This window comes from Procambarus clarkii, chromosome 14 (assembly GCF_040958095.1).
Source record: "Procambarus clarkii isolate CNS0578487 chromosome 14, FALCON_Pclarkii_2.0, whole genome shotgun sequence".
NCBI lineage: Eukaryota > Metazoa > Arthropoda > Malacostraca > Decapoda > Cambaridae > Procambarus > Procambarus clarkii.
Genome location: NC_091163.1, coordinates 50,543,712 through 50,568,191, shown reverse-complemented (window position 1 = coordinate 50,568,191; position 24,480 = coordinate 50,543,712). Strand labels below are relative to the sequence as shown.

Sequence of the window (24,480 nt, the reverse complement as noted above, 5' to 3'; positions counted from 1 at the left end):
ACAAAATACTTAAGGCTGACCTATTAGCTCCCACTGACAAAATCTGGGTACAGCACAAGAATATCTTCAATATTCCTGAGTGTATGAAGTAATTACAGAGCTCAAAGTGCCTCATATCATCTGGTATGAAGTCACTGATACTGTAACAGGGCAATCACAGATATAGTGTTGGAAAGTATGTCCTCTCAAGTAAGACTGAAAACAGATGTTTTTTTTACCCAGATGGTTAAAACCCATGGAACTGCCTACCCGCTGAAGCCGTACCTGCCAAAATCCAGCTAGAAAATATCATTAGGACAATTAGCGAGACTTAACAAGCCCCGGGCTTTTTATCCTTGTCGAGTCCACTAGATAGATAGTGGCCCTTGGGTAAATTTAGGTAAATATATACGTAAATAGATACCATCACTCCTCAAGTCTTGGGAGCGAGAAGGGGAGCTATACACTATCTCTTAGAAATATGTAGGTAAACAAAAAATGTAACATATTTGTATACTACAATGTCGGTGCTGACTGTACAAGTTGAAAAAAACATTGTTTTACTTCAAAATATACTAATTTTATAAGAAAATTTGATGTAAATATGTCGCAAGTGGTCACGGATAAGCTCTGATATGGCAGCGTCGTGATTGGCTACAGCTGTAAGATGAAAAATGTTACCTTCTCTCTGATTGGTCAAACTAAAAGCATAGTGACATCTAGCGAGACCTAAGTGAACTGCTTAGAAATCTTTTGTAAGTTTACTTCTCTGAATCGCCCTTTGGCGCATTCTTAGCCGGCACTTGGGAACCTTCGTAGCAAACCTACTGACGAAGAAATACGTGGAGCTTCGTGAATCAGGTCCTTGTTCCTCGCACTCTCATCATCCACCATAAGTACTTGAGTGCTGTATGCTCCACCATTGTCTTACATAGGCCTATGCAAGTGTTGGCGTATGGACATAGGCCTATGGAATTGCTGGGGCTTGGACATTGACTTATCAAATTGTTAGTGTTTGGACTATATTGATCTAATCATCGACCTGGAAAGTGAGGGTACTGCCTCTGCTGGTTAACCGAGAAAGATACAGACAAATGTCCAAATTCTGATGACCTTCCAGATATTGGTGACCATCCAAATAATGGCGACCGTCCGGATGCTGGCGGCTGGGTAGTGGTAACTGTCAGGATATTGGTGGCCATTCAGGTACTGGAAACCATCTGGATATTGAAGGCCATTCAGGTACTGGAAACCATCTGGATATTGGTGACCATTCAGGTACTGGAAACCATCTGGATATTGGTGACCATCCAGTTACTGGTAACCGTCCTGATAGTGGCAACCATCCAGTTTCTGGCAACTGTCTGGTTACTGGTGACTGTCCAGATAATGGTAACCTTTCAGATGCTAGCACCTGTCCAGATATGGCAACTGTCCGGATACTGGGACCTGTTCAGATATGGTAATTGTCTGGTGACAATTGACTGGTGACTGTCCAAATTGTGGCAATCTTTCAAATACTGGCAACTGTTCAGTTACTGGCAGCTGTTCAGTTACTGGCAGCTGTTTAGTTTCTGGTAACTGTCCAGATACTGACGACCCCTCTAGATACTGGTGACCCTCTAGATACTGGTGACCCTCTAGATACTGTGACCATCCAGATAATGGTGACCATCCAGATATTGGTGACCATCCAGATAATGGTGACCCTCTAGATACTGGTGACCATCTAGATAATGGTGACCCTCTAGATAATGGTGACCATTCAGATATTGGTGACCATCCAGATGCTAGTAACCAGACATTGGTGACTGGTCACTGGCAATTGTCCAGTTACTGGTGACTATCCATATACTGGCAACCATCCAAAGATATTTTGTGTAGTGCATCCTGGGGTTCAGGGGCTTTCTTGTTTGACACTCAGACAATTGGGTATGGCTCGCAGCAGGTTTCTGGAGTTTGTGTCTCATCCCATTTTGGGTGGATGGCCTGGCTCAGGTGCCTGGCCCGGTGCTGGGGTCCCATCATGGTGCCTGGCCCGGTGTTGAGGTCCCATCGTGGTGCCTGGCCAGGTGTTGGGATCCCATTGTGGTGCCTAGCCAGGTGTTGGGGTCCCATCGTGGTGCCTGGTCCAGTGCTGGGGTTCTATCGGGGTTCCTGGCCTGGTGCTGGGGGCACCATTGTGGTTTCTGTGTTTTTCTCGTGAGTTTTGTCTTCAGTTTTTTGGAAGATTTTCATTTTGATTCAAAATGAAGGTTCTTCATTTTGAAAGAAAATGCAGAATAGAACCAGTGAAGAGCAGGGGTGCCATAGGCACAATCAGAGAACACTGTATAAACATCAGAGGTCCATGGTTGTTCAACATCCTCCTAGCGAGTACTGGTATAAGAAATATTGCCGGAACAACCGTGGACATCTTCAAGAGAAAACTAGATCATTTTCTCCAAGGCGTGCCGGACCAACCGGGCTGTGGTGGATATGTGGGCCTGCGGGCCGCTGCAAGCAACAGCCTAGTGGACCAAACTCTCTCAAGTCAAGCCTGGCCTCGGGCTGGGCTTGGGGAGTAGAAGAACTCCCAGAATCTAATCAACCAGATATCAACATTCCAATCTTTCCAATGTCAATACTGAAAATATCTCATGAGTGTCTGAGCCTAACCTGGCCTAACCTTGTCCAAGGTGCTGTCTTTCACTCTATTGGTTAAATAATGCTCTCTCATCCATAAAAGTTCCTAACATCTCAGTAAAGTCTCCATGTACTTATGTAAGCATCTACCTCAGTATCTTAGTAAAATCTTACTCAAATGTATTATCTTACTCTGTTATCTTTAAATTTAATGGTATTTTGATTTATATTAGTCATTTATTGGATTTAATTAATTGAGTTCATATTTTTCTTAAGTATATATTAATTATTGGATCATAACTAAGCTAATTATAGTTAATTATCATTAAGATTATATTACTTTATGATTATTTAAGTCAGTATTAATTAATTAAGATTAACCTTGTAATTTTTTTGTCTTCATTAATTCCATATTGTTATTGAACATTATTCTTGTCAATCTTTATTGATTTTTGTTTTTACTTGTGTATCCTTCTTGTCTAACTACAGTGATCTTTATTTGACTTTTTTGTGTGTGTTTCTGGGGGGAGCCCCGTCGGCTCCCCGGAGCTATCCCAGGCTGATATGCTAATGTCAGACTTTGGCATCAGTCATGTGTATGGAGTTCTTAGGCCTACCGGGGACCACGGCCAGAACCGGGCCCCCTCAGAGAGGCAAGGGGAGCAATGGCCTATAGAAGCCCCCGTGTAGTTGGAAGCATTCTATGTCTGCCATCGACCGGAACAGGCACCCAGAAAGGTAAGCGCCCCAAAACAAACCCCTATTCTGGTTAAAATTGCTACCTAATACCGAACTAGTGGATAGAACTCCCCAACCGAAAACAAGCAAATTAGTGTGACGTCACACACTGCCGCGCCGCTGTCTGCGCAGCTCCCCCCTCCCCGGGAGGGGGAAGGGGGAGCCCCAGACCCCCCGCGCCGGCTACCCACACCTCAGTTCTTGAGGCTGATGCTATTGGCGGTGGTCGTGTGCTCTGGCTCCGGTGTCGCTACTGCACTGTGCTTTGAGTGTGGTGTTAGTTTTGTGGGTGCGAGAGCCAGGAGTTATCTTCAGTACTCGGGCTGCATGCGCCTAGGGCTGCCTTCCCTAGGTGCCCTGTAAGTACTGCCCTTGGGGCTTGGGGCCACCTTCCACAGGCTCCTCGGGGTCTGCCTCTGCTGGTCCGTTTTACCTTTCGGTTTTTCGGCCGCCTGTTGGGCTCTTGGGTGTTCTGTTCTCCCTTGTTACCGGCAGGTAAGAGGCAGTTTGCACTGGTAGGGGCGCAGGGTGCTGCTCAGCTTGTAATTCCCGACATCGCGGCCGGCTCTGTTCCTTGGGGTTCGCTGTCCTCTTGCGGGGTTTTGTTTTTCTTTTTGTTTTTTGCCTGGTGGGGGGTTCTGTCATTTTATTCAGTTTGTTTTTGCCCTTCCACTGTTCTCCTCGGTGGCGCCCCCTGCTAGGTCCCCGTGAGTGTACACGTCCCTGGGGTTCAGCTTTAGAAGTTTGCTTGGTAGTTTTGGGCGCCGGTTTGCAGCACCCTGCCTGGGACTACCTGAGCGCGAGTCCTCTTAAAGTAAACGCTCAGGACCCTGGGAATCCCCTAGGGGGCGCGTGGGTCCGATGGATGTGACCCCGGAGTCCCCACTCGCTGTGTGCGAGTTTGAGGGTTGCTCGGTCCCCTTGTCTCAGGGTGACCCTCATTGTTTTTGCCTCTGCCACGCGGCCTGTTGGGTCGGTGATACTTTCGACCCTGAGTCCTGTGAGTGTTGCTGCTTGCTTGTGACTCAATTTACCCAATCCTCTGATGATTCTATTCGGGTACAGGCGGCACGTGCGTTGCAGTCTAGGTTTCGTCTGTTGCAACGCGCTCGGTTGGTTGCTTCCCCGGATGCCCCGGGGCTGCCCCGCTTTGCTTTTCGAGACCCGGACTTGGGGGTGGGGGTCGCTTCGATCCTGGTTCAGTCCGCACCTCCTCGTCCTTCCCCTTCTGTTCGTTCTGGTCCCCCGCCCCTGCTTCCGGCCCCGAAGCGTCTGAGGGTTTCGGGGTCGGAGCAGGGGTTACTTGATCTCGAGACTCGGGCAGCTTCGGGGGTTGCCCCTTCCGGGGGGGCGGCAGAGGCATTCGAGTCTTGTCTCCCGGCCGAAGCTTCCGGGTCTGACCAGTGGGCCCCCCTTCCTCCAGCTTTTCCGGCTGCTCCGTCCTTGTCTTGTGGGGTCGGGGCTTGGGGAGAGGACTCGGCCTCGGGTCCTGTGGTGACGGACCTCGAGGCTGGGGAGGGGCTGACTTGGGGGCCTTGGGCCCCGCTGGACCCCGCCTGGGTTTTTCTTCCCACTGAGCGGGGCTTATTGTTACAAGGAGTGGGGTTTTCTTTCCCCCCCTCTGCGTACGAGTTGGATTTGGTGTCGGCCCCTCCCCGGGTACGGTTCCGTGTTCCCCCGGGTACGTCGGTTCCGTCCTTCAGGAGGTTTTCGGCTTATCGCATCCAACCTGGTGTGGTGCGCGCGGCCTTTGCAGCTTACCTCCTGCGTGACCCGGATTATGCCTCGGAAATGGATCCGTCCACGTTCAGGTTTGGGACTTCGTTCCCTTTCTGGCTCCGTTACGAGGTTCCGGAGTCATCCTGGCTAGCAGACTGCCCCTTGTTTGGTCTGGATTCCTGGCATTCCTTCTGTCGTTCCCGCACGCTGGAGTGGCGGGAAGCTTCCACGGTGCTTCAGGTTTTCCTGGGGGGTGGACTTGAGTACCTGAATGAGTGCTTGTTTGCCCCTGCCCTTCCCCGCGATGTGGGCGTTATTCAGCTCCATGTGCAGGTTCCCTCCCTTTCGGCGGCGCTCGTGGCGGAGGACTTGCGCGCTCGGGGCCTTTTGTGTTCGGCCTTGCGGTTCTTTTCCCTCCTGGAGCTGTCTTCGGATTGGCTCGTGGAGGATGTGGGGACGCTTGGGTCCGTCCCGGGGTCCGGCACCTTGTCCTCGGCTGCGCGTTCGTCGGCTGCCTTGTTGAAGCTGTTCACGCCGATTTTGCGGGATGCGGTTTCCCTGTTCTATGCTTCCCGTCTCGCGTGTCGGCAGGCGGTGCTGGGTTCCTCCGTGGAATCTGCTTGGGCTCTGGCTCTTAGGCGTTCTTCACCTTTTTGTCCTCTCCTGTTTGGGGAGTCGGCCGTGGCGCAGTTTATTCAGGCTGCGTCGGCGGCTTGTCGTCCGATGTCGGACTTGTTGGTTTTCCGGGGGTCCCGGGGTGGGTCTTCCCGGAAAGGTCGTGCCAGGGCTCGGGGTTCCTCTCGTCGTGGTAGGCCTCTGGTGTCAGGTTTGGGGTTGGCTCCTCCTGCGGACCCTCCCTCGTCTGGTCGGCGCGGTGTTCGCGCTGTGCGGGGTTCTGGGTCTCGTAAGGGTCGCCGGCCCTTTCGCGGTTTGCCCCTTTGACGGGGCGATGGGGGGGCGGCTTGCGCTGTTCGCCCGCGCCTGGTCCCACGATTCGTGGGCCTTTCGGGTCGTGTCTCGCGGCCTGCGGTGGCGTTGGGTGGCCCCTCCCCCCTTTGGGGGGTCGGGGCTGGCGGGGCAGGCTTCTTCCCCTGCGCTCTGTCGAGTCGTCTTGGAGTGGGTACGCTTGGGCGTCGTCGAAACAACGTCGTCCCTCAGATGGGTTTCCCGTCTGTTTCCGGTTCCGAAACGGGACTGCGCGGACCTGCGGTTCATTCTGGACTTGTCCCGTCTGAACCCCTGGGTTCATTGCCCCTCCTTTCGGATGACTACGCTGTCTCAGGTTCGGCTCCTCTTGGAGCCGGGTGCTTGGATGGTGTCCCTGGACCTCCGGGACGCTTATTGGCATGTCCCGATTCATCCGCGGTTCAGGGACTGGCTCGGTTTTGTAGTGGGGCGTCTGAGTTACCGCTTTCGTTGTCTCCCGTTCGGGTTGAACCTGGCACCTCGCGTGTTCACACGCCTTACACGGGTTGTGGTGGCTCGTTTGCGTCTCCTAGGTGTTCGGGTGTTGGCCTACCTCGACGACTGGCTGGTTTGGGCTCCCAGCCAGTCAGCTTGCTTGCTAGCCAGGGATTTGGTTCTTTCCCAGCTCGCCGGGTTCGGGTTCTTGGTGAACTGGAGGAAGTCCCATCTGGTTCCCTCTCAGGTTCGGACTTGGCTGGGTCTCGTGTGGGACTCTCGGACCGCCTCCTTGTCTCTCCCTCCGGAGTCTCTCCTGCGGCTGCGGTCCCGCCTTCGTCTGTTTCTGGAGGGCCCTCGGGTCACCCGGCGGTTGCTCGAGGGGCTGTGCGGGAGCCTGAACTTCGCGATGGTGGTCTACCCGCCGGGTCGGGTTTGGCTTCGACGGCTGTTCTGGTTCCTTCGGGGTTCCCCCTTCCGCCTCTCTCGCGATCGCAGAGTTCGACCCCCGGGGGCCTTGCGTCGGTTGCTGCGTCACCGGCTTCCTCTTCGGGTTTTTCGGGGTTCAGTGCCTTGGCGCCTACCCGAGCCCTCGCTCGATGTGTACACGGATGCGTCGTCTCTCGGCTGGGGTTTTGTGACCAGTGCTCACCAGGCCGGCCAGGGGCGTTGGGATCCGTCCTTCCGTCGAGCTCACAGTACGGTGCGGGAGTTCGCGGCAGTGTGGTTTGCTCTGGGGAGGATTCGGGTGGCCCGCGGATCGACGATTCGGCTCCATTCGGACTGCTCTCCGGTGGTTCATTGCCTGAACCGCGGGGGTTCGATGCGGTCCTTGTCTCTTTGGGGTTGGTCGCTTCGGGTGACTCGTCTGCTGAGTTCTCGGGGTTTGGCTCTCCTGGCGGTTCACGTACGGGGCGTGTCCAACGTCTTGGCCGACGCCCTGTCTCGCTTCGTTCCCCTCTCCACGGAGTGGACGGTCGACGACGAGTCCTTCCGTTGGCTTTGCCAGACGTTCGGGCGCCCCGAGGTGGACCTCTTCGCGTCGGCGTGGTCGCGGCGTCTTCCCGTTTATGCGGCGCCCTTCCCCGATTGCGAGGCCGTCGGGGTCGATGCCTTTCGGCTCGACTGGTCGAGGTGGGGGTTCCTGTACCTCTTTCCCCCAGTTCGGCTGTTGCTCCAGGTCCTGACTCGCTTAGAGACTTACCAGGGGAGAGTTGTCCTTCTGGCCCCTTGGTGGCCGGCCCAGCCTTGGTTTCAGGCGCTGGTTGCTCGGTGTCCGAACCCGAGGGTTTTCCCGCGGCTCCGCCTCTTTCAGCAGATCGGGCCGGTACGTCACGTAGCTGGTTCGATCTTCTCCTCGAGTCTTCGCGTATGGTTTTTTTGACTCGAGTCTATCATCATCTCTATGGTGATCAGGTGGCCTCCTTGTTGGTGTCCCACCTGAGGGCTTCTTCTCGGCGGCAGTATGAAGTTTCCTGGCGGTCCTTCCGTTTCTTTTTGCGTCTTCGTCGTGTTAGCTCCTTGTCTGTTCGGGTGGTCTTGTCCTTCCTCTCGTGGTTGTTTCAGGACCGTCATCTTATGCCTAACACTGTCGCTTCGTATCGTGCGGCGTTGGCGGAGCCGCTTCAGCTTGCTTTCGGTATCGATGTTACGTCTGCGCCGTTTCGCAAGCTGTCTCGTGCATTGTTTCACCTCCGGCCTGCTCATGCGTCGCCTGAGCCGTCCTGGTCTTTGGACAGAGTGCTCGCTTTCCTTTCATCTCCTCGTTTCGTTGTGGCCCCTTCGGTCCAGGATTGTTTTTCCAAGGCACTTTTCTTGTTGGCTTTGGCCTCTGGGGGTCGGGTAGGGGAGCTTCATGCTCTCCTCCGGCGCAGGGGTTTCTGCTCTTTTGGTCGTGGTGATAGTTTTGTTCGTTTGCAGCCGTCTCCTTCTTTTCTGGCGAAGAATGAGACTGCTGCGTTCCGGAGGGGTCCATGGGTGGTTGATGCTTGGTTGGTCAGGCCGGGGGTGCATCATGTTTTGTGTCCGGTTGCGGCGCTTCGCCGTTATTTGCGCGCCACAGCTTCTGTGTCCGGGGACGCGCTGTGGGTTGATCCGGTTTCCCTTCTTCCCTGTTCGCGGGTTCGGGTCTCTCAGGTCGTCCGCAGGGTTATTAGGTCTAGCCAGCCTGCGGTCTATCCCCGTGCCCATGACGTTCGTAAGTTCGCGGCTCTTGCTGCCGTCTTTGGGAATATGTCTTGGTCTGATATTCGGGCGCGGGGATTTTGGCGGTCGAACAGGGTCCTGGCTGCTCGTTACCTTGTGAATGTCCCTGGCCCTCGTCGGGCCTGTGTTGCTTTGGGTCGGCGGTTGCAGCCAGTTGTCTCGGCTTCGAGTTGAGGGGTGAGCGACGACCGCCTCCCGGGTAAGTCCCTCTTTTTCTGTCTGTGGGTAGTTAGCTCCGGGGAGCCGACGGGGCTCCTCCCAGAAAACCAGCGTTGAATGTAATGAAACGCCATTTTCTGGGTGAGTCCCGGAGGCTCCCCGGCATCCCTCCCTCCCTCCGGTCGGCGGTTTTTCGCGTTTTTGACATCCAGCCTCAAGAACTGAGGTGTGGGTAGCCGGCGCGGGGGGTCTGGGGCTCCCCCTTCCCCCTCCCGGGGAGGGGGGAGCTGCGCAGACAGCGGCGCGGCAGTGTGTGACGTCACACTAATTTGCTTGTTTTCGGTTGGGGAGTTCTATCCACTAGTTCGGTATTAGGTAGCAATTTTAACCAGAATAGGGGTTTGTTTTGGGGCGCTTACCTTTCTGGGTGCCTGTTCCGGTCGATGGCAGACATAGAATGCTTCCAACTACACGGGGGCTTCTATAGGCCATTGCTCCCCTTGCCTCTCTGAGGGGGCCCGGTTCTGGCCGTGGTCCCCGGTAGGCCTAAGAACTCCATACACATGACTGATGCCAAAGTCTGACATTAGCATATCAGCCTGGGATAGCTCCGGGGAGCCTCCGGGACTCACCCAGAAAATGGCGTTTCATTACATTCAACGCTGGTTTTTTGTTATAGTTATTTGATATTTACAGCAGATATAGTATTTTACTGTTGTGTAATTGCTTGCCTTATTGTATCTTGACTCCATTGCATCTACATGCAAGCTGATATTGATCCTGAACTAAATCTGCTCTCACACATCTACAATAACCACCATATTGATCATCACTACTGCAGCTATTACACACCAAACTTTGCACAAAAAAAAAAACTCCAAAATAACACTTGCCTATCAGTTTTCAACCAAAATGTCAGATCACTTGGTAAAAAATTTGATGATATAAATGCACTACTCACAGCATTAGGTACTAAACTATCATTTATTATTTTAACAGAGACCTGGCTAAGTAAAGACTATACTCAACTCTACTTTTTCACTTATTGTGTTGCATATAATATTACTTGATGTTGAATTATAATGCAACTTGCATACATTAAGTATACACCTGATTAATAGTGCCACAATAATGCACACACAAATGTTTTCAATTACGCCATGTATGTATTCACATTTTTCATTATTATATTTACACACATCCACTCACTATTTACAGGTTTTTGCAACATCATTGCACATTTAGAAGTCTTGGAGATAGTGGTAGTCGTTGAAGCAGTTGACAGCGCACAACGGGACTGCACACACTTAACACCATATTTGCACTAGTTTATGGTTCTGTGGTCTCTCTTTTTTTTTTTTTTGTTCTACAAACTATGCAATCACATTGGCCTATTGCACGCTTTCCAGCTGGTGGCAAATAATTACCTAAGTGTAATTACTTAAGTATAGTTACAGGATGAGAGCTACGCTCGTGGTGTCCCGTCTTCCCAGCACTCTTTGTCATATAACGCTTTGAAACTACTGACGGTCTTGGCCTCCACCACCTTCTCCCCTAACTTGTACCAACCGTCTACCACTCTGTTTGCGAAAGTGAATTTTCTTATATTTCTTCGGCATCTGTGTTTAGCTAGTTTATATCTATGACCTCTTGTTCTTAACGTTCCAGGTCTCAAGAAATCTTCCCTATCGATTTTATCAATTCCTGTTACTATTTTGTATGTAGTGATCATATCACCTCTTTTTCTTCTGGCTTCTAGTTTTGGCATATTTAATGCCTCTAACCTCTCCTCGTAGCTCTTGCCCTTCAGTTCTGGGAGCCACTTAGTAGCATGTTTTTGCACCTTTTCCAGTTTGTTGATGTGCTTCTTAAGATATGGGCACCACACAACTGTTGCATATTCCAGCTTTGGCCTAACAAAAGTCGTGAACAATTTCTTTAGTATATCGGCATCCATGTATTTAAAAGCAATTCTGAAGTTAGAAAGCATGGCATAGGCTCCTCGCACAATATTCTTTATGTGGTCCTCAGGTGATAGTTTTCTATCTAGAACCACCCCTAGATCTCTTTCTTTATCAGAATTCTTTAAAGATTTCTCACATAATATATAGGTTGTGTGGGGTCTATGTTCTCCTATTCCACATTCCATAACATGGCATTTATTAACATTAAATTCCATTTGCCAAGTGGCGCTCCATGTACTTATTTTGTCCAGGTCTTCTTGAAGGGCATGACAATCATCTAAGTTTCTTATCCTTCCTATTATCTTAGCATCATCAGCAAACATGTTCATATAATTCTGTATACCAACTGGTAGATCATTTATGTAGACAATAAACATCACTGGTGCAAGAACTGAACCCTGTGGTACTCCACTTGTGATATTTCTCCAGTCCGATACATTGCCTCTGATCACAGCCCTCATTTTTCTATCAGTCAGAAAATTTTTCATCCATGTTAGAAGCGTACCTGTCACTCCTCCAATATTTTCCAGTTTCCAGAACAACCTCTTATGTGGAACTCTGTCGAAAGCCTTTTTTAGGTCCAGATAGATGCAGTCAACCCAACCATCTCTTTCCTGTAATATCTCTGTTGCTCGATCATAGAAACTGAGTAAATTCGATACACAGGATCTTCCAGATCGAAAACCATACTGTCTGTCTGATATTATATCATTTCTCTCCAGGTGTTCTACCCATTTAGTTTTAATTATTTTTTCCAATATTTTGACTATTACACTTGTCAATGATACCGGTCTATAATTAAGGGGGTCTTCCCTGCTTCCACTTTTGTAGATTGGAACTATGTTAGCCTTTTTCCACACATCAGCTACAACTCCGGTATACAGGGATGCCTGAAAAATCAGTTGAAGAGGAATGCTGAGCTCAGGTGCACATTCTCTCAGAACCCATGGTGACACTCCATCTGGACCAACTGCTTTGTTCTTATTTAGCTCCTTGAGCATTTTTTCCTCTTCGTCTCTGGACACCTCTTATGTGCGCTATGTTGTTCTCTGGAATTCTTATTGTATCTGGTTTTGTTTGTTTTAGTCTGTGTGCTTGAAAGGCCTCCATGTAAGTGAGCCTGGGTGTAGCAGCATGTTGCAACACTGGGTTCATGATGGGTCTTTGTATGCCAGGAATTTCTTTGCCAAACTTTGTTAGTAACTTTGTCACAAGTGTAAAACCAAACGAACGTAAACTTGGTTTACGTCCAGTTTTCACCAGATACATATTGTAGCTGTTCAGCATGCTTACGTCAACCAGATTGAAAAACACTTTTCTCATCCACTTCTATGTTTTTCTAACACACTCGACAGCACCCACCATCATGTCACGTTTATCAACCAAACGCATGTTGATATTATAGTCAAGAAGACAATCTGGCTTATATACTGGTTGTTTCATTACTCGGTTCACCTTGCCACTCTTCACCAGTGTACCATCATGAACGGTTGTCAGCAAGTTCACTTCTCTCGTCTTTCCACCTAACTGAGAGTATTTGATCACTTTTTCTTAGCTGGCAGTCACCAACTTCAAGATTATTGTCAAACACTGGCATTTCTCGTCTTCTTGGCTTTACTGTGCCACACACTCCAGTTCTATTTTCAATCAAGAACTTAGCTAGTAAGGGACTTGTATAGTAGTTATCTGTGTATAAAATGTGGCCCTTGTTCATCCATGGTGCCATCAGTGACTTTACCACACTACCTGAGAAACCATGTTGGTCGTTACCGGGAATGTCTACATTGCTAATAGAATACAGAATCATGTGTAACACGTATCCTGTTTCACAGTCACAAAGAACAACGAATTTCAATCCAAATCTGTTGCGTTTGGAGGGAATATACTGCTTGAACCCAACACGTCTTTTGAAAAGCACAAGGGATTCGTCAATCACCAGCTTCTGTGCTGGTACGTTGAAATATCTGTACTTTCCAATCACTTCATTCATAATATGCCTGACTCTCCAAAGTCTATCAACCTCTGTCCGGTTTTCATTACTTGCAAAATGAAGACACCTGAGGAGTATCTGAAACCTGTCTTGGGACATATATTTCCCGAACTAAGGTGTTGGAACAGTCTGGTCTTTGCTCCAATAATCTGAGATAATATGTTTTACACAATGTTTCATCAACATACATAGTGCCAAAAATACATATATTTCACCTACAGTGGTGTTTTTCCAATGCTGTAATCGTGAAAATTCTGTTATATTTTTCCAATGAGATGAGCTGCATGAAGGTTCGTTTGGTGTACAATATATTCCATGAGCGTCTCATCATTAAATGCTGTAAAATAGTCTATTTCACACATGTCCTTGCCAGTATCAGGGAAAAGGTTTGTAATACCATCACTCTACACAAGTACACCTTGTGTCCTGCGAGACGAAACACCGGCACGACGGCGAAGAATCGTTGCACACCATGTACCAGGAGCTGAAGCCTGTCTATGCAAAGTACGGGTGCTACGCAAACTTGAGGGTCTTGGTTCCTCATGTGGTGCCCTGCGGCGGCGCTTGGCTGGGTGAGATGCTGGTGACGCAACAAAATCTCGCTTGGTAACACCACTGGCACTAGCGACAGGCATGGTAACACTATGTTCTGAATCCACCTCATTAAAAGCAGAAAAAGAGTCACCTTCCTCTGACTCGTCGCCCAAAATATCCTCATACTCTAAATAAGTACAAGAACTGTGTGGTCGTGCACGAATTGGAGTAGACACTGGGCGAAGAGGTACTGGTGAGCGTGTAGGCCCCGCAATGGGAGGAGGCTGTATCTCAAATTCACTCTGTGCTACTATCATCGGTCAATTGTGTGTAGTGCTTATCAGTGTCAGAGTTATCAATATCACATTCCTCACCATCAGAAAATAATTCACTAGTTATTTGCTCTTGAGTAAGTGATTGAGTAGTGCGTGCCCAGGAGGCGTTTGGCCGTGCGCTTGCCATAGTGACTGCTGGGGTAACTGAGGCTTTCCACGTGTTGGTGGCGGAGCTGGATTTTTTCAAAATGGCGGCTGTTTACTATAGCCCCTAGGCAGCGTATGGGGGACCCCCACTACCCCCCACTGGCTATTCAAATCTTGCGCGGTACTTCATTACGTCATATGACGTGATGCGCACTTTTGCGTAAGTTACTCAAAAGTCATATGACGTGTTTTGCAGCTTAAGGGTTAAGTGAATGAGTATTACCTGATGCTTGGACAAAGAGTGTCATTGTTCATATCCCCAAACCACACTCAGATAATTATAGGCCCATATCTCTAACATCATGTGTTTGTAAAGTGCTTGAATTACACATTGTCCTTAACCGACTCACATATCGTATACAGGGGCACCTGTCTCCCCAACTGTTTGGATTTATGCCTGAGGCTCAGTACACAACACTGTTTTCCTGACTACTTCGCTCATATTGAAGCTTCCCCTCAAGCCGTCTTCATCAACCTAGCAGCAGCTTTTGATACAGCAAACAGGGAAATCATGGTAGAACAGCTTGCTGAGCTGGGAATACAAGGAAAATTACTGAAATGGATAATGGGTTGCTGAAATGGTCTAATCGAACAGCATGTTTTGTTTAACCACTGTACTGTTCTGCATTAAAATATGACAACCCCTTGGTGCACAGAAAATAAATTCTTTCCAAACAATTATTTTCTCTTCTTATATTGTTAAAAGAAGTCTCTGATCAATGAGAATAACTGGAAAAGTAGGACGCTGGATACTCAATTTCCTGTCGAACAGAACACAAAGAGTAACAGTCAATCAGATAAAATCGAGTCCAAGCGATGTTAAAAGCTCTGTACCTCAAGGTACAGTCCTTGCACTGCTACTGTTCCTTATTCTCATATCTGATATAGACAAAAATACACATCACAGCTTCGTGTCGTCCTTTGCAGATGACACAAAAATCAGCATGAAAATTACCTCTGCTGAAGACATTGAAAAACTACAAGCAGATGTCAACAAAGTTTTCGATTGAGCAGCAGAAAATAACATGATGTTTAACAGTGATAAATTTCAGGTACTCGGGTACGGTAAAAATGAGGATCTGGAACATAATGCATGCCTAATTAAACAGCTTGTCTTATGTACTCGCATTTGGGTGAGGTGATATGTTGCAACAGTTTTGTATGAGGTGAACAAACTTTTGACCAACACAAGACAGAACACGGAACATTGGGTATTAATTGGATAAATGAGAGGGAAGAATGGAAGTAACTGCAAAGGGCCTATTGGCCCATACTTACTCTTGATGCTTCTGGTACTCCGTACCAATATAGAACCTGCTCTTACCATAATACATAAACAAAATTATTACATTTTTCCTAAACATTTATTATGTTTTGATGGGAAAATTTAGTTATAGAAACCTTAAATGTTTTATTTCCCCTAATAGGTAATACGGCTTCCAGTCTCTGCTCGGCTACCAAGGACGATAGCAAACACAACTTCTGCCCATTAATGATGGTAAGAACACTTTTATTCTTACTGTACAAGAGGTGAGTGTGTGTGTCATGTTGATGTCATTAACCAGTTATGGTGAGCATATTAATCATGATGTTTACAGTAACTAGTGATAATGACTGTATTTATTATGTTTTCAATAACTAGTGATGGTGAGTGTATTTATTATAATGTTATTAACTAATGATGGTGAGTATTAATCTTGATGTCATTAACCAGTAATGGTGAATGTATTAATCATGGTGTTGTCATTAACCAGTGATGGCGAGTGTATTAATCATGGTGTTATTAACCAGTGATGGTGAGTGTATTAATCATGGTGTTATTAACCAGTGATGGTGAGTGTATTAATCATATTGTCATTAACCAGTGATGGTGAATGTATTAATCATAATATCATTAATACTCTCACCATCACTGGGTAATGATACACTCAATATAATTGGTTAATATCACCATAATTAATACACTCACCATCACTGGGTGATGACAATATGATTAATACACTCACCATCACTGGGTAATCATATTGTTATCACCCAGTGATGGTGAGTGTATTATTGTTATCACCCAGTGATGGTGAGTGTATTATTGTTATCACCCTGTGATGGTGAGTGTATTATTGTTATCACCCAGTGATGGTGAGTGTATTATTGTTATCACCCAGTGATGGTGAGTGTATTATTGTTATCACCCAGTGATGGTGAATTTATTAATCATGGTGATATTAACTAGTTATGTTGAGTGTATTAACCCTCTGAACTGCACATAGTGCCTTAATGCACTCAATCGTGGGTGCGCATAACCCCTTAATGCACTCGTAGATATATTGTAGGATTCAAAACTTGGGTACAAGATGGAGGCCTGAGGCTTCCAATGAGCATCCACCAGTTTGAAAAATATTCCCAGCATGCCCCACAGCCGTGGGCAGACTCATTTTCTGGCGGGAGCCCCTACGGCTCCCCGGAGCTATCCATGGCTGATATGGATACCCTAACTATTTTGCATCAGTCGATGTGGGTGGAGTTCTAGGCCTACCGGGGACCACGAGCCAGAACCTGGCCCCCTCAGAGAGGCACGGGGAGCAATGGCCCATAGAAATGCACATGTGATTTGGAGCATTCTATATCTGCCATTGATCGGAACAGGCACCCAGAAAGGTGAGCGCCACAAAACAAACCCCTATTCTGGTTAACAACAAAAATCGACAAACGAGTGGACAGAACTCCCCCAGGAAAACGAATTAACAAGCATGACGTTACACGAGGGAGAGGGCAGCCTCTGCTGCCTGTAGAAATAGATCCCACCTGCTCATCATGGGCGACTTCAATCACGGAAAGATTGACTGGGAGAACAAGGAACCGCATGGAGGCGAGGATACGTGGAGAGCCAAACTATTGGAGGTGGTGACAAGCAACTTTTTAACGCAGCATGTCGGAGAACCCACAAGGATGAGAGGCAATGACGAACCAGCGAGACTCGACCTAGTCTTCACTCTGAACGACTCCGACATAAGAGAAATCGGTTTTGAGGACCCAGTAGGAATGAGCGACCACAGTGTACTGGTGTTTGAGTACTTGATTGAAGAAGGGTTATTGAACTCGAGGAGGGATACCGAAACCAAAAGGTTAGCATACCGAAAGGGAAACTATGAGGGGATAAGAAAATTCCTAACAGATATAGCATGGGAAACAGAGCTCAGGGGAAAGACGGCCCAAGATATGATGGATTACATCACGCAGAAGTGCAAGGACGCAGCAAACAAGTTTGTCCCAGTCCAAAAGGAAAACAGAGAAATGAAGATGAGAAACCCATGGTTTAATCAAAGATGTAGGCTAGCTAAGCAGCAAAGTAAAAGGGCATGGAGAAACTATAGGAATAACAGGACACTGGAGAGCAGAGAAAGATACCAGAATGCCAGGAATGAATATGTCAGGATGAGAAGAGAGGCAGAAAGACAATACGAAAATGACATCGCAAGCAAGGCAAAGACTCAGCCTAAATTGTTGCATAGCCACATTAGGAGAAAAACAACAGTAAAGGAACAGGTTATGAGATTAAGGATAGGGGCGGAAGGATTCACTACAAATGACAAGGAAGTGTGTGAGGAATTGAATAAGAAATTCCAGGAGGTCTTCACCTTAGAACAAGGAGAAATTCCAGAGGTAAGTGAGGGAATAGCTAACCAGGAACCACTGGAAGAGTTTGAGATTACCAGTGGGGAAGTAAGGAAGTGTTTACTAGAGTTGGACGTGACGAAGGCTATAGGCCCAGATGGAATCTCCCCTTGGGTTCTAAAGGAAGGAGCAAGAGAACTGAGCCTACCACTCTCCATAGTGTATAACAAATCACTGGCAACAGGGGAACTGCCAGATATTTGGAAAGCAGCTAACGTAGTCCCGATATACAAGAAAGGGGATAGACAGGAGGCACTGAACTACAGGCCAGTGTCCCTAACCTGCATACCATGCAAGCTGATGGAGAAGATTGTGCGAAAAAAACTAGTGGAGCATCTGGAGCGAAGGAACTTTGTAACACAGCATCAACATGGGTTCAGGGATGGCAGGTCCTGCCTCACAGGGTTACTTGAATTCTACGACCAGGCAACAAAAATAAGGCAAGAAAGAGAAGGGTGGGTAGACTGCATATTTTTGGATTGTCAGAAAGCCTTTGATACAGTGCCACACAAGAGGCTAGTGCGAAAGTTGGAGATGCAGGCTGGAGTGAGAGGGAAGGTACTCCGGTGGATAGAGGAATACCTAAGCAACAGGAGACAACGAGTCTGTGTGAGGGGTGAAGTCTCAGATTGGCGAGACGTCACAAGTGGAGTCCCGCAGGGGTCAGTCCTCGGACCTATACTGTTTCTGGTATATGTAAATGATCTCCCAGAGGGTATAGATTCGTTCCTCTCAATGTTTGCCGACGATGCAAAAATTATGAGGAGGATTGAAACAGAGGATGATAGTAGGAGGCTACAAGATGACCTGGATAGACTGAGTGAATGGTCCAACAAATGGCTGTTGAAGTTCAACCCGAGTAAATGCAAAGTAATGAAACTAGGCAGTGGAAACAGGAGGCCAGGCACAGGATACAGAATAGGAGATGAAGTACTTAATGAAACAGAGAGAAAGATCTAGGAGTTGATATCACACCAAACCTGTCTCCTGAAGCCCACATAAAGAGAATAACGTCTGCGGCATATGCGAGGCTGGCTAACATCAGAACGGCGTTCAGGAACCTGTGTAAGGAATCATTCAGAATCTTGTACACCACATATGTAAGACCAATCCTGGAGTATGCGGCCCCAGCATGGAGCCCGTACCTTGTCAAGCACAAGACGAAGCTGGAAAAAGTCCAAAGGTATGCTACTAGACTAGTCCCAGAACTAAGAGGCATGAGTTATGAGGAAAGGCTGCGGGAAATGCACCTCACGACACTGGAAGACAGAAGAGTAAGGGGGGACATGATCACAACCTACAAAATCCTCAGGGGAATCGACCGGGTAAACAAGGACGAACTTTTCAACACTGGTGGGACGCGAACAAGGGGACACAGGTGGAAGCTGAGTACCCAAATGAGCCACAGAGACGTTAGAAAGAACTTTTTCAGTGTCAGAGTAGTTAGCAAATGGAATGCATTAGGAAGTGATGTGGTGGAGGCTGACTCCATTCACAGTTTCAAATGTAGATATGATAGAGCCCAATAGGCTCAGGAATCTGTACACCAGTTGATTGACGGTTGAGAGGCGGGACCAAAGAGCCAGAGCTCAACCCCCGCAAGCACAATTAGGTGAGTACAATTAGGTGAGTACGAGCCGCGCCGCATGTGTGCGCAGCTCCCCCCTCCCCGGGAGGGGGAAGGGGGAGTCCCAGACCCCCGCACCGGCGATCCCCGCCCCAGTTCCTCGGCTGATGGGATAATGCACGGTTGTGTGGCTCCAGCTCCAGTCTTGTCTTGGTGCTGTGACTTGTTTTCAGTGATGCTCTTACGGTGGTCGTGTGAGCTGGGAGTAGTATTCTCAGGTACTCGGGCTGCATGTGCTTAGGGTCACCCTCCCTGAGTGCCCTGTAAGTACTGCCCTTGGGGCTTGGGGTTGCCTTCCACAAGTCACCTTGGGTCTACCTCTGTTGGCTTTTCGCTGCTTGGCGTTTGGCCACCCCGAGTGTTTGGGGGTTTTACTCCCTTGTTTACCTTGGGGTAAGTGGTAGTTATAGCACTGGTGGGGCGCAGGGTACTGCGTAGCTAGTTTTCACCTATGACAGCGGCCGGCTCTGTTCCCTCTGGGTACGTTGTCCGCTTGTGTGGTTTTTCTTTTATATTTGTTTTTGCCTGGTATGGGGGTCTGCCTTGTGTTTCCCCCCCCCTTATATTAGGTTCGTTTGTGTGGTGGCACCCCCTGCTTCGCCCTCACGGGTGGACACGTCCTGTGGGTTCAGCTTTAGCAGTTTGCTTGGTAGTTTGGGGTGCCGGTTAGCAGTGTTCTGTCTGGGATAATCCTTAGCAGACCCAGTCTAGGGGCCCTGGGACACCCCGCGGGGGCTCTCGGGTCCGATAGTGGAGACCCTTGGGTCCCCTCTCGCTTTGTGCGAGTTGAGGGTTGCTCTGTCCCTTTGTCTCAGGGTGACTCTCCTTGTTTTTGCCTCCATCATGCTGCCTGTTGGGTCAGTGACACATTCGACCCTGAGTCCTGTGAGCTTTGTTGCTTGTTCGTGACTCCATTCACCCAGTCTGCTGATGAATTCCCATGGGTGCAGGCAGCTCGCTCGTTGCTGGGTAGGATGTTGCAACGCGCTCACGTTTGTCGCTTCCCCGGACGCCCCGATGCTGCCCCGCTTGTGTAGGGACCCAGACTTGGGGGTTTTGGTCACTTCAGCCTTGGTTCTTCCATGCCCCCCTTGTTTTTCCCCCTCCTGCTTCCGGCCCCTATGCATCTGCAGGCTTCGGGGTCGGGGCGGGGTTAGAGGTTCTGAGACTTGGGCAGTTTCGGGGGTTGCCCCGTCCGGGGTAGCTGCGGAGGCATTCGAGTCTGTTCCTCCGGCCGATGCTCCGGGCTCTGACCAGTGAGCCCCTTCTCTTCCAGCTCTCTCAGCTGCCTCGGCTTTTTCTTGTGGGGCCGGGGCTTTGGAGGTCGACTCGGCCCCGGGGCCTGGTTTAGAGGCTCCTGGGGTTGGGGAGGAGCGGCTTTGGGGGCCTTGGGCTCCATTGCGCCCCGCCTGGATTTCCGTCCTTCTGAGTGGGGCTTACTGTTGCGAGGAGTGGGGTTTTCTTTCCCCCCTCTGCGTACGATTTGGGCTTGGGTTCTGCTCCTCCCCGGGTTCGGTTCCGTGTCCCTGTGGTTTCTTCGGTTACGTCTTCCGGAGGTTTTCGGCTAACTGCATCTCTTCGCCTGTGGTGCAGTTGGCCTTTGCGGCTTGCCTCCTGTGTGTCCCGGAGTTTGCCTCCATTCTGGTTCCTTCTGTTCTGGACAGGTTGGGCTCCTTGTAGCCGTTTGGGCTCCTTGCAGCCGTTTGGGCTCCTTGCAGCCGTTTGGGCTCCTTGCAGCCGTTTGGGCTCCTTGTAGCCGTTTGGGCTCCTTGTAGCCGTTTTGGGCTCCTCGTAGCCGTTTTGGGCTCCTCGTAGCCGTTTTGGGCTCCTCGTAGCCGTTTTGGGCTCCTCGTAGCCGTTTTGGGCTCCTCGTAGCCGTTTTGGGCTCCTCGTAGCCGTTTTGGGCTCCTCGTAGCCGTTTTGGGCTCCTCGTAGCCGTTTTGGGCTCCTCGTAGCCGTTTTGGGCTCCTCGTAGCCGTTTGGGCTCCTCGTAGCCGTTTGGGCTCCTTGTAGCCGTTTGGGCTCCTTGTAGCCGTTTGGGCTCCTTGTAGCCGTTTTGGGCTCCTTGTAGCCGTTTTGGGCTCCTTGTAGCCGTTTTGGGCTCCTTGTAGCCGTTTTGGGCTCCTCGTAGCCGTTTTGGGCTCCTCGTAGCCGTTTTGGGCTCCTCGTAGCCGTTTTGGGCTCCTCGTAGCCGTTTTGGGCTCCTCGTAGCCGTTTTGGGCTCCTTGTAGCCGTTTTGGGCTCCTTGTAGCCGTTTTGGGCTCCTTGTAGCCATTTGGGCTCCTTGTTGCAGTTTGGGCTGCTTGTCGCCAGTTGGGCTGCTTGTCGCTACTTGGGCTACTTCTCGCCTTGTTGGGCTCCTTGTAGCCGGTTGGGCTACTGTCGCCAGTTGGGCTACTTCTCGCCTTGTTGGGCTACTTCTCGACTGGTTGGGCTACTTCTCGCCTTGTTGGGCTACTTTTTGTTTTTCGCGTCCTGCGCATGCGGCGTGGGAGTTAGTTTTGGTTCCGGGTGGTGTGCACACGTGTTCTGCATCCATTTTCTCTCGGGGTTCTTCACCTCTCCCTCTTTTCATAATCTAATCCGTGCCCCGTTGCTTTGGGGGTGTTCTGGGGTGCCGCTGTGGGGAAATCACGTGGTTTTTCCCTGCGTTCTAGGCTGGGGAGCCTCCTTCGCCGCTCCCCTCCTCTCCAGCATTGGCGCCCTGGCCGCCTCTGGCGGCTACGGACTCGAAAGCTTGAGTCATGGCCCTTCAGTGCCTATGTTCTGCAGGTGAGTTGGTGCGGTTTGGCATCTCCTTTGTCCTGACACTGTTTTTGTTTTTGAAAGTAGGAATGGGTGTACATACGTCCTTGAGAACGTGGACCGTACCACCCGAGGTGCCTACTGCAGGGCTATTAGCCCATACTGGGCAGCTCTTGTTCTCCACCTGATTCCTTCCTTGGTTCACGGGTGTCTGCGGGTAGCCTCATGTCCCTTCCGAGGCGGCTCCTGCCTGTACTCCTGCCCCTCTCCTGTGCTTGTCTAACCTTGCTGGAGTTCGGGACCCCGCCTCCACCTTGTTCCGCAGTGCAACGGTGAGGGTGCTTGTTCGGTGGTACGTTTTCCTGTGTCGAGGGTGTTTTGTGCTCGCCTCCTTGTGCTTGCAGGATTGGGTTCTGGCTCTGGTTCCGCCTCTCCCCTGTCGTTTGCCTATTGAGTGGATTCTGTGCTTCATGGATGCTCTCGTCTCTGCTCTTGGGGCTGTGTATGGGGTCAGGCCAAGTTGGGCTGTCTAATGTGTTCCTTCGATTGCCTGTTACACTGCACACATTTCTTCTACCGTCCCTGTGGCTCAGTTGGGTGCTCGGTTTCCGCCTGTGTCCCCTTGTGTGCCACTCATGTACGATTTATCTATCTTCTGTTGCTTCCTCGGGGAGTGTGGTGACGTTTTGCTGCGGTTTTGGTACTGCAGCTGCGTGTCAGGGTTGGTTGTGGCATTATGTTCGGCTCTTCCGTGCTCCCTCTGGGGCCCTCCCTCCTTGCTGGTCTTGCTGTGCCAGGCCTGTTTTTTCCATGTTCCTTGGATTCTCTGGTTTGTCCTCGCCTCGTTGTGCTGGCTGGGGATGAGCTTGGGGTCTTCATCTCGCCCCTCGCCTATCCTCCGGTTTCGGTTCAAGTTCCAGAGCCTAGTGGGCTCCCTTCCTTAGTGTTTTTCCCGGCTGCCCTGGGGTTTTTCTTGACGCTGGGGCTTTGAGGGGACAGCTCAGCCCCGGGGCCTGCAGGTGGGGTTCCCGGGGCTGGGGTGGGGCTCACGTGAGGGGCCTCAGGCCCCGTTATTCCCCGCCGGGGTATTTCTACCCCTCTGGGCGGGGCTTGCGGTTTTGTGGTGTGGGGTTTTTCCGTTCCCCCTCTCTGCACGTGCTTTGTGGGCATCGGCCCCTCCCTGGGCTCGGTTTCCTTGTCCATTATGCCCGTTGTTTCCGTCCTGTCGGTGGGTGCTTTTCTACGGTCTTCGCCCCTTTTTTCCGGGACGGGCCTTCTCCGTCATGTCTCCCTCTTCTTGGGGTTTTTGCATGACTTTTGGTCTCGGGTGCGACGGGGTTTTTGTGCCTTTGTCCTTTGTGTTTGCTTCTTTTTGTTCTCGAAGGTTCGGGACGGTTTTGCTACTTCCCTCCGGTCCTTTCTAGAGCTTGTGGGTCCTATTCCTGGCATCTTCTGGGTGTTTGGCCTTCTTGTTCTTTTGTGCATATCTCTTCTCTTTGCGCTATCTCGGTGCTACTTGTTTTCCTGGGGGCGATTTTGCTCCTCTTAATGAGTCTTTTCGCTCCTGCCCTTCTGCGGGATGTTGGTGCGGGGCGGCTCCTTATGCGGGTTCCTTCCCTGTCGGCTGCACTTGTGGCAGTGGACTTGCACGCTTGTGGCATTTTGGTTTTGGTCCTGCGTTTTCTTTTCCCTCCTGGGGCTGTCATAGGATTGGCTTGCGGAGGATGTAGAGGCGCTTGGGGCCGTTCCTGGGACTGGCACCTTGGTTTCTGCTGCTAGCTTTCGGTATCGATGTTCCTTCTGCGCCGTTTTGCAGGCTGTCTCGTGCGTTGTTTCACCTCTGGCCTGCTTATGTACTGCCTGTGCCGTCCTGTCTTTGGACAGGGTGCTCTCCTGTTTTTCTTATCCATGGTGGTTGTGGCTCCTTGGGGTCTGGTTTGCTTTGCCTCGGCTCTCTTTTTATGTTGGCATTGGCCTCTGGGGGTCGTGTGGCAGAGCTTCATGCTCTTCTCAGGCGCAGTGGTTTTTGGCTCCTATGGTCGTGGTCATAGGTTTCTTCGTCTGCGGCCGTTCTCCCTTTTTATGGTGAATGATGTGCCTGCTGCTTTCCGGAGGGGTCCTTGAGTTGTCGTCTTGACTTCGTGTTGAGGAGTGGTTCACCGACCGCCTCCTGGGTATGTCCCCTTGTTTTCTTAGGTAGTCTTTGGTGAAGTAGCTCTGGGGAGCCGTAGGGGCTCCCCGCAGAAAACCAGCGTTGAATCTAATGAAACGCCATTTTCTGGGTGAGTCCCGGAGGCTCCCCGGCACCCTCCCGCCCTCCGGTCGGCGTTTTTTTCGCGGTTTTGATATCCAGCCTCAAAACTGGGGCGGGGATCGCCGGTGCGGGGGTTTGGGGCTCCCCCTTCCCCCTCCCGGGGTGGGGGGAGCTGCGCAGACATGCGGCGCGGCTCGTGTGACGTCATGCTTGTTAGTTCGTTTTCCTGGGGGAGTTCTGTCCACTCGTCTGTCGATTTTTGTTGTTAACCAGAATAGGGGTTTGTTTTGTGGCGCTCACCTTTCTGGGTGCCTGTCCCGGTCAATGGCAGATATAGAATGCTCCAAATCACATATGCATTTCTATGGGCCATTGCTCCCCATGCC

The 24,480-nt window shown here is 50.1% G+C and overlaps 1 protein-coding gene across 5 annotated transcripts in view; it reads left to right on the top strand.

Moving 5' to 3' along the window:
* LOC138364644 (tripartite motif-containing protein 3-like) overlaps window positions 1–24,480 on the top strand; it is a 220,383-nt gene that overhangs the window by 3,904 nt on the left and 191,999 nt on the right. For all 5 annotated transcript variants that reach the window (XM_069324615.1, XM_069324614.1, XM_069324613.1 and 2 more), the window contains exon 2: window positions 15,224–15,294. In XM_069324615.1, coding sequence (XP_069180716.1) covers window positions 15,289–15,294 — 6 coding nt within the window. In that variant the 5' untranslated portion in view covers window positions 15,224–15,288. The remainder of the gene's footprint in view (window positions 1–15,223; window positions 15,295–24,480) is intronic.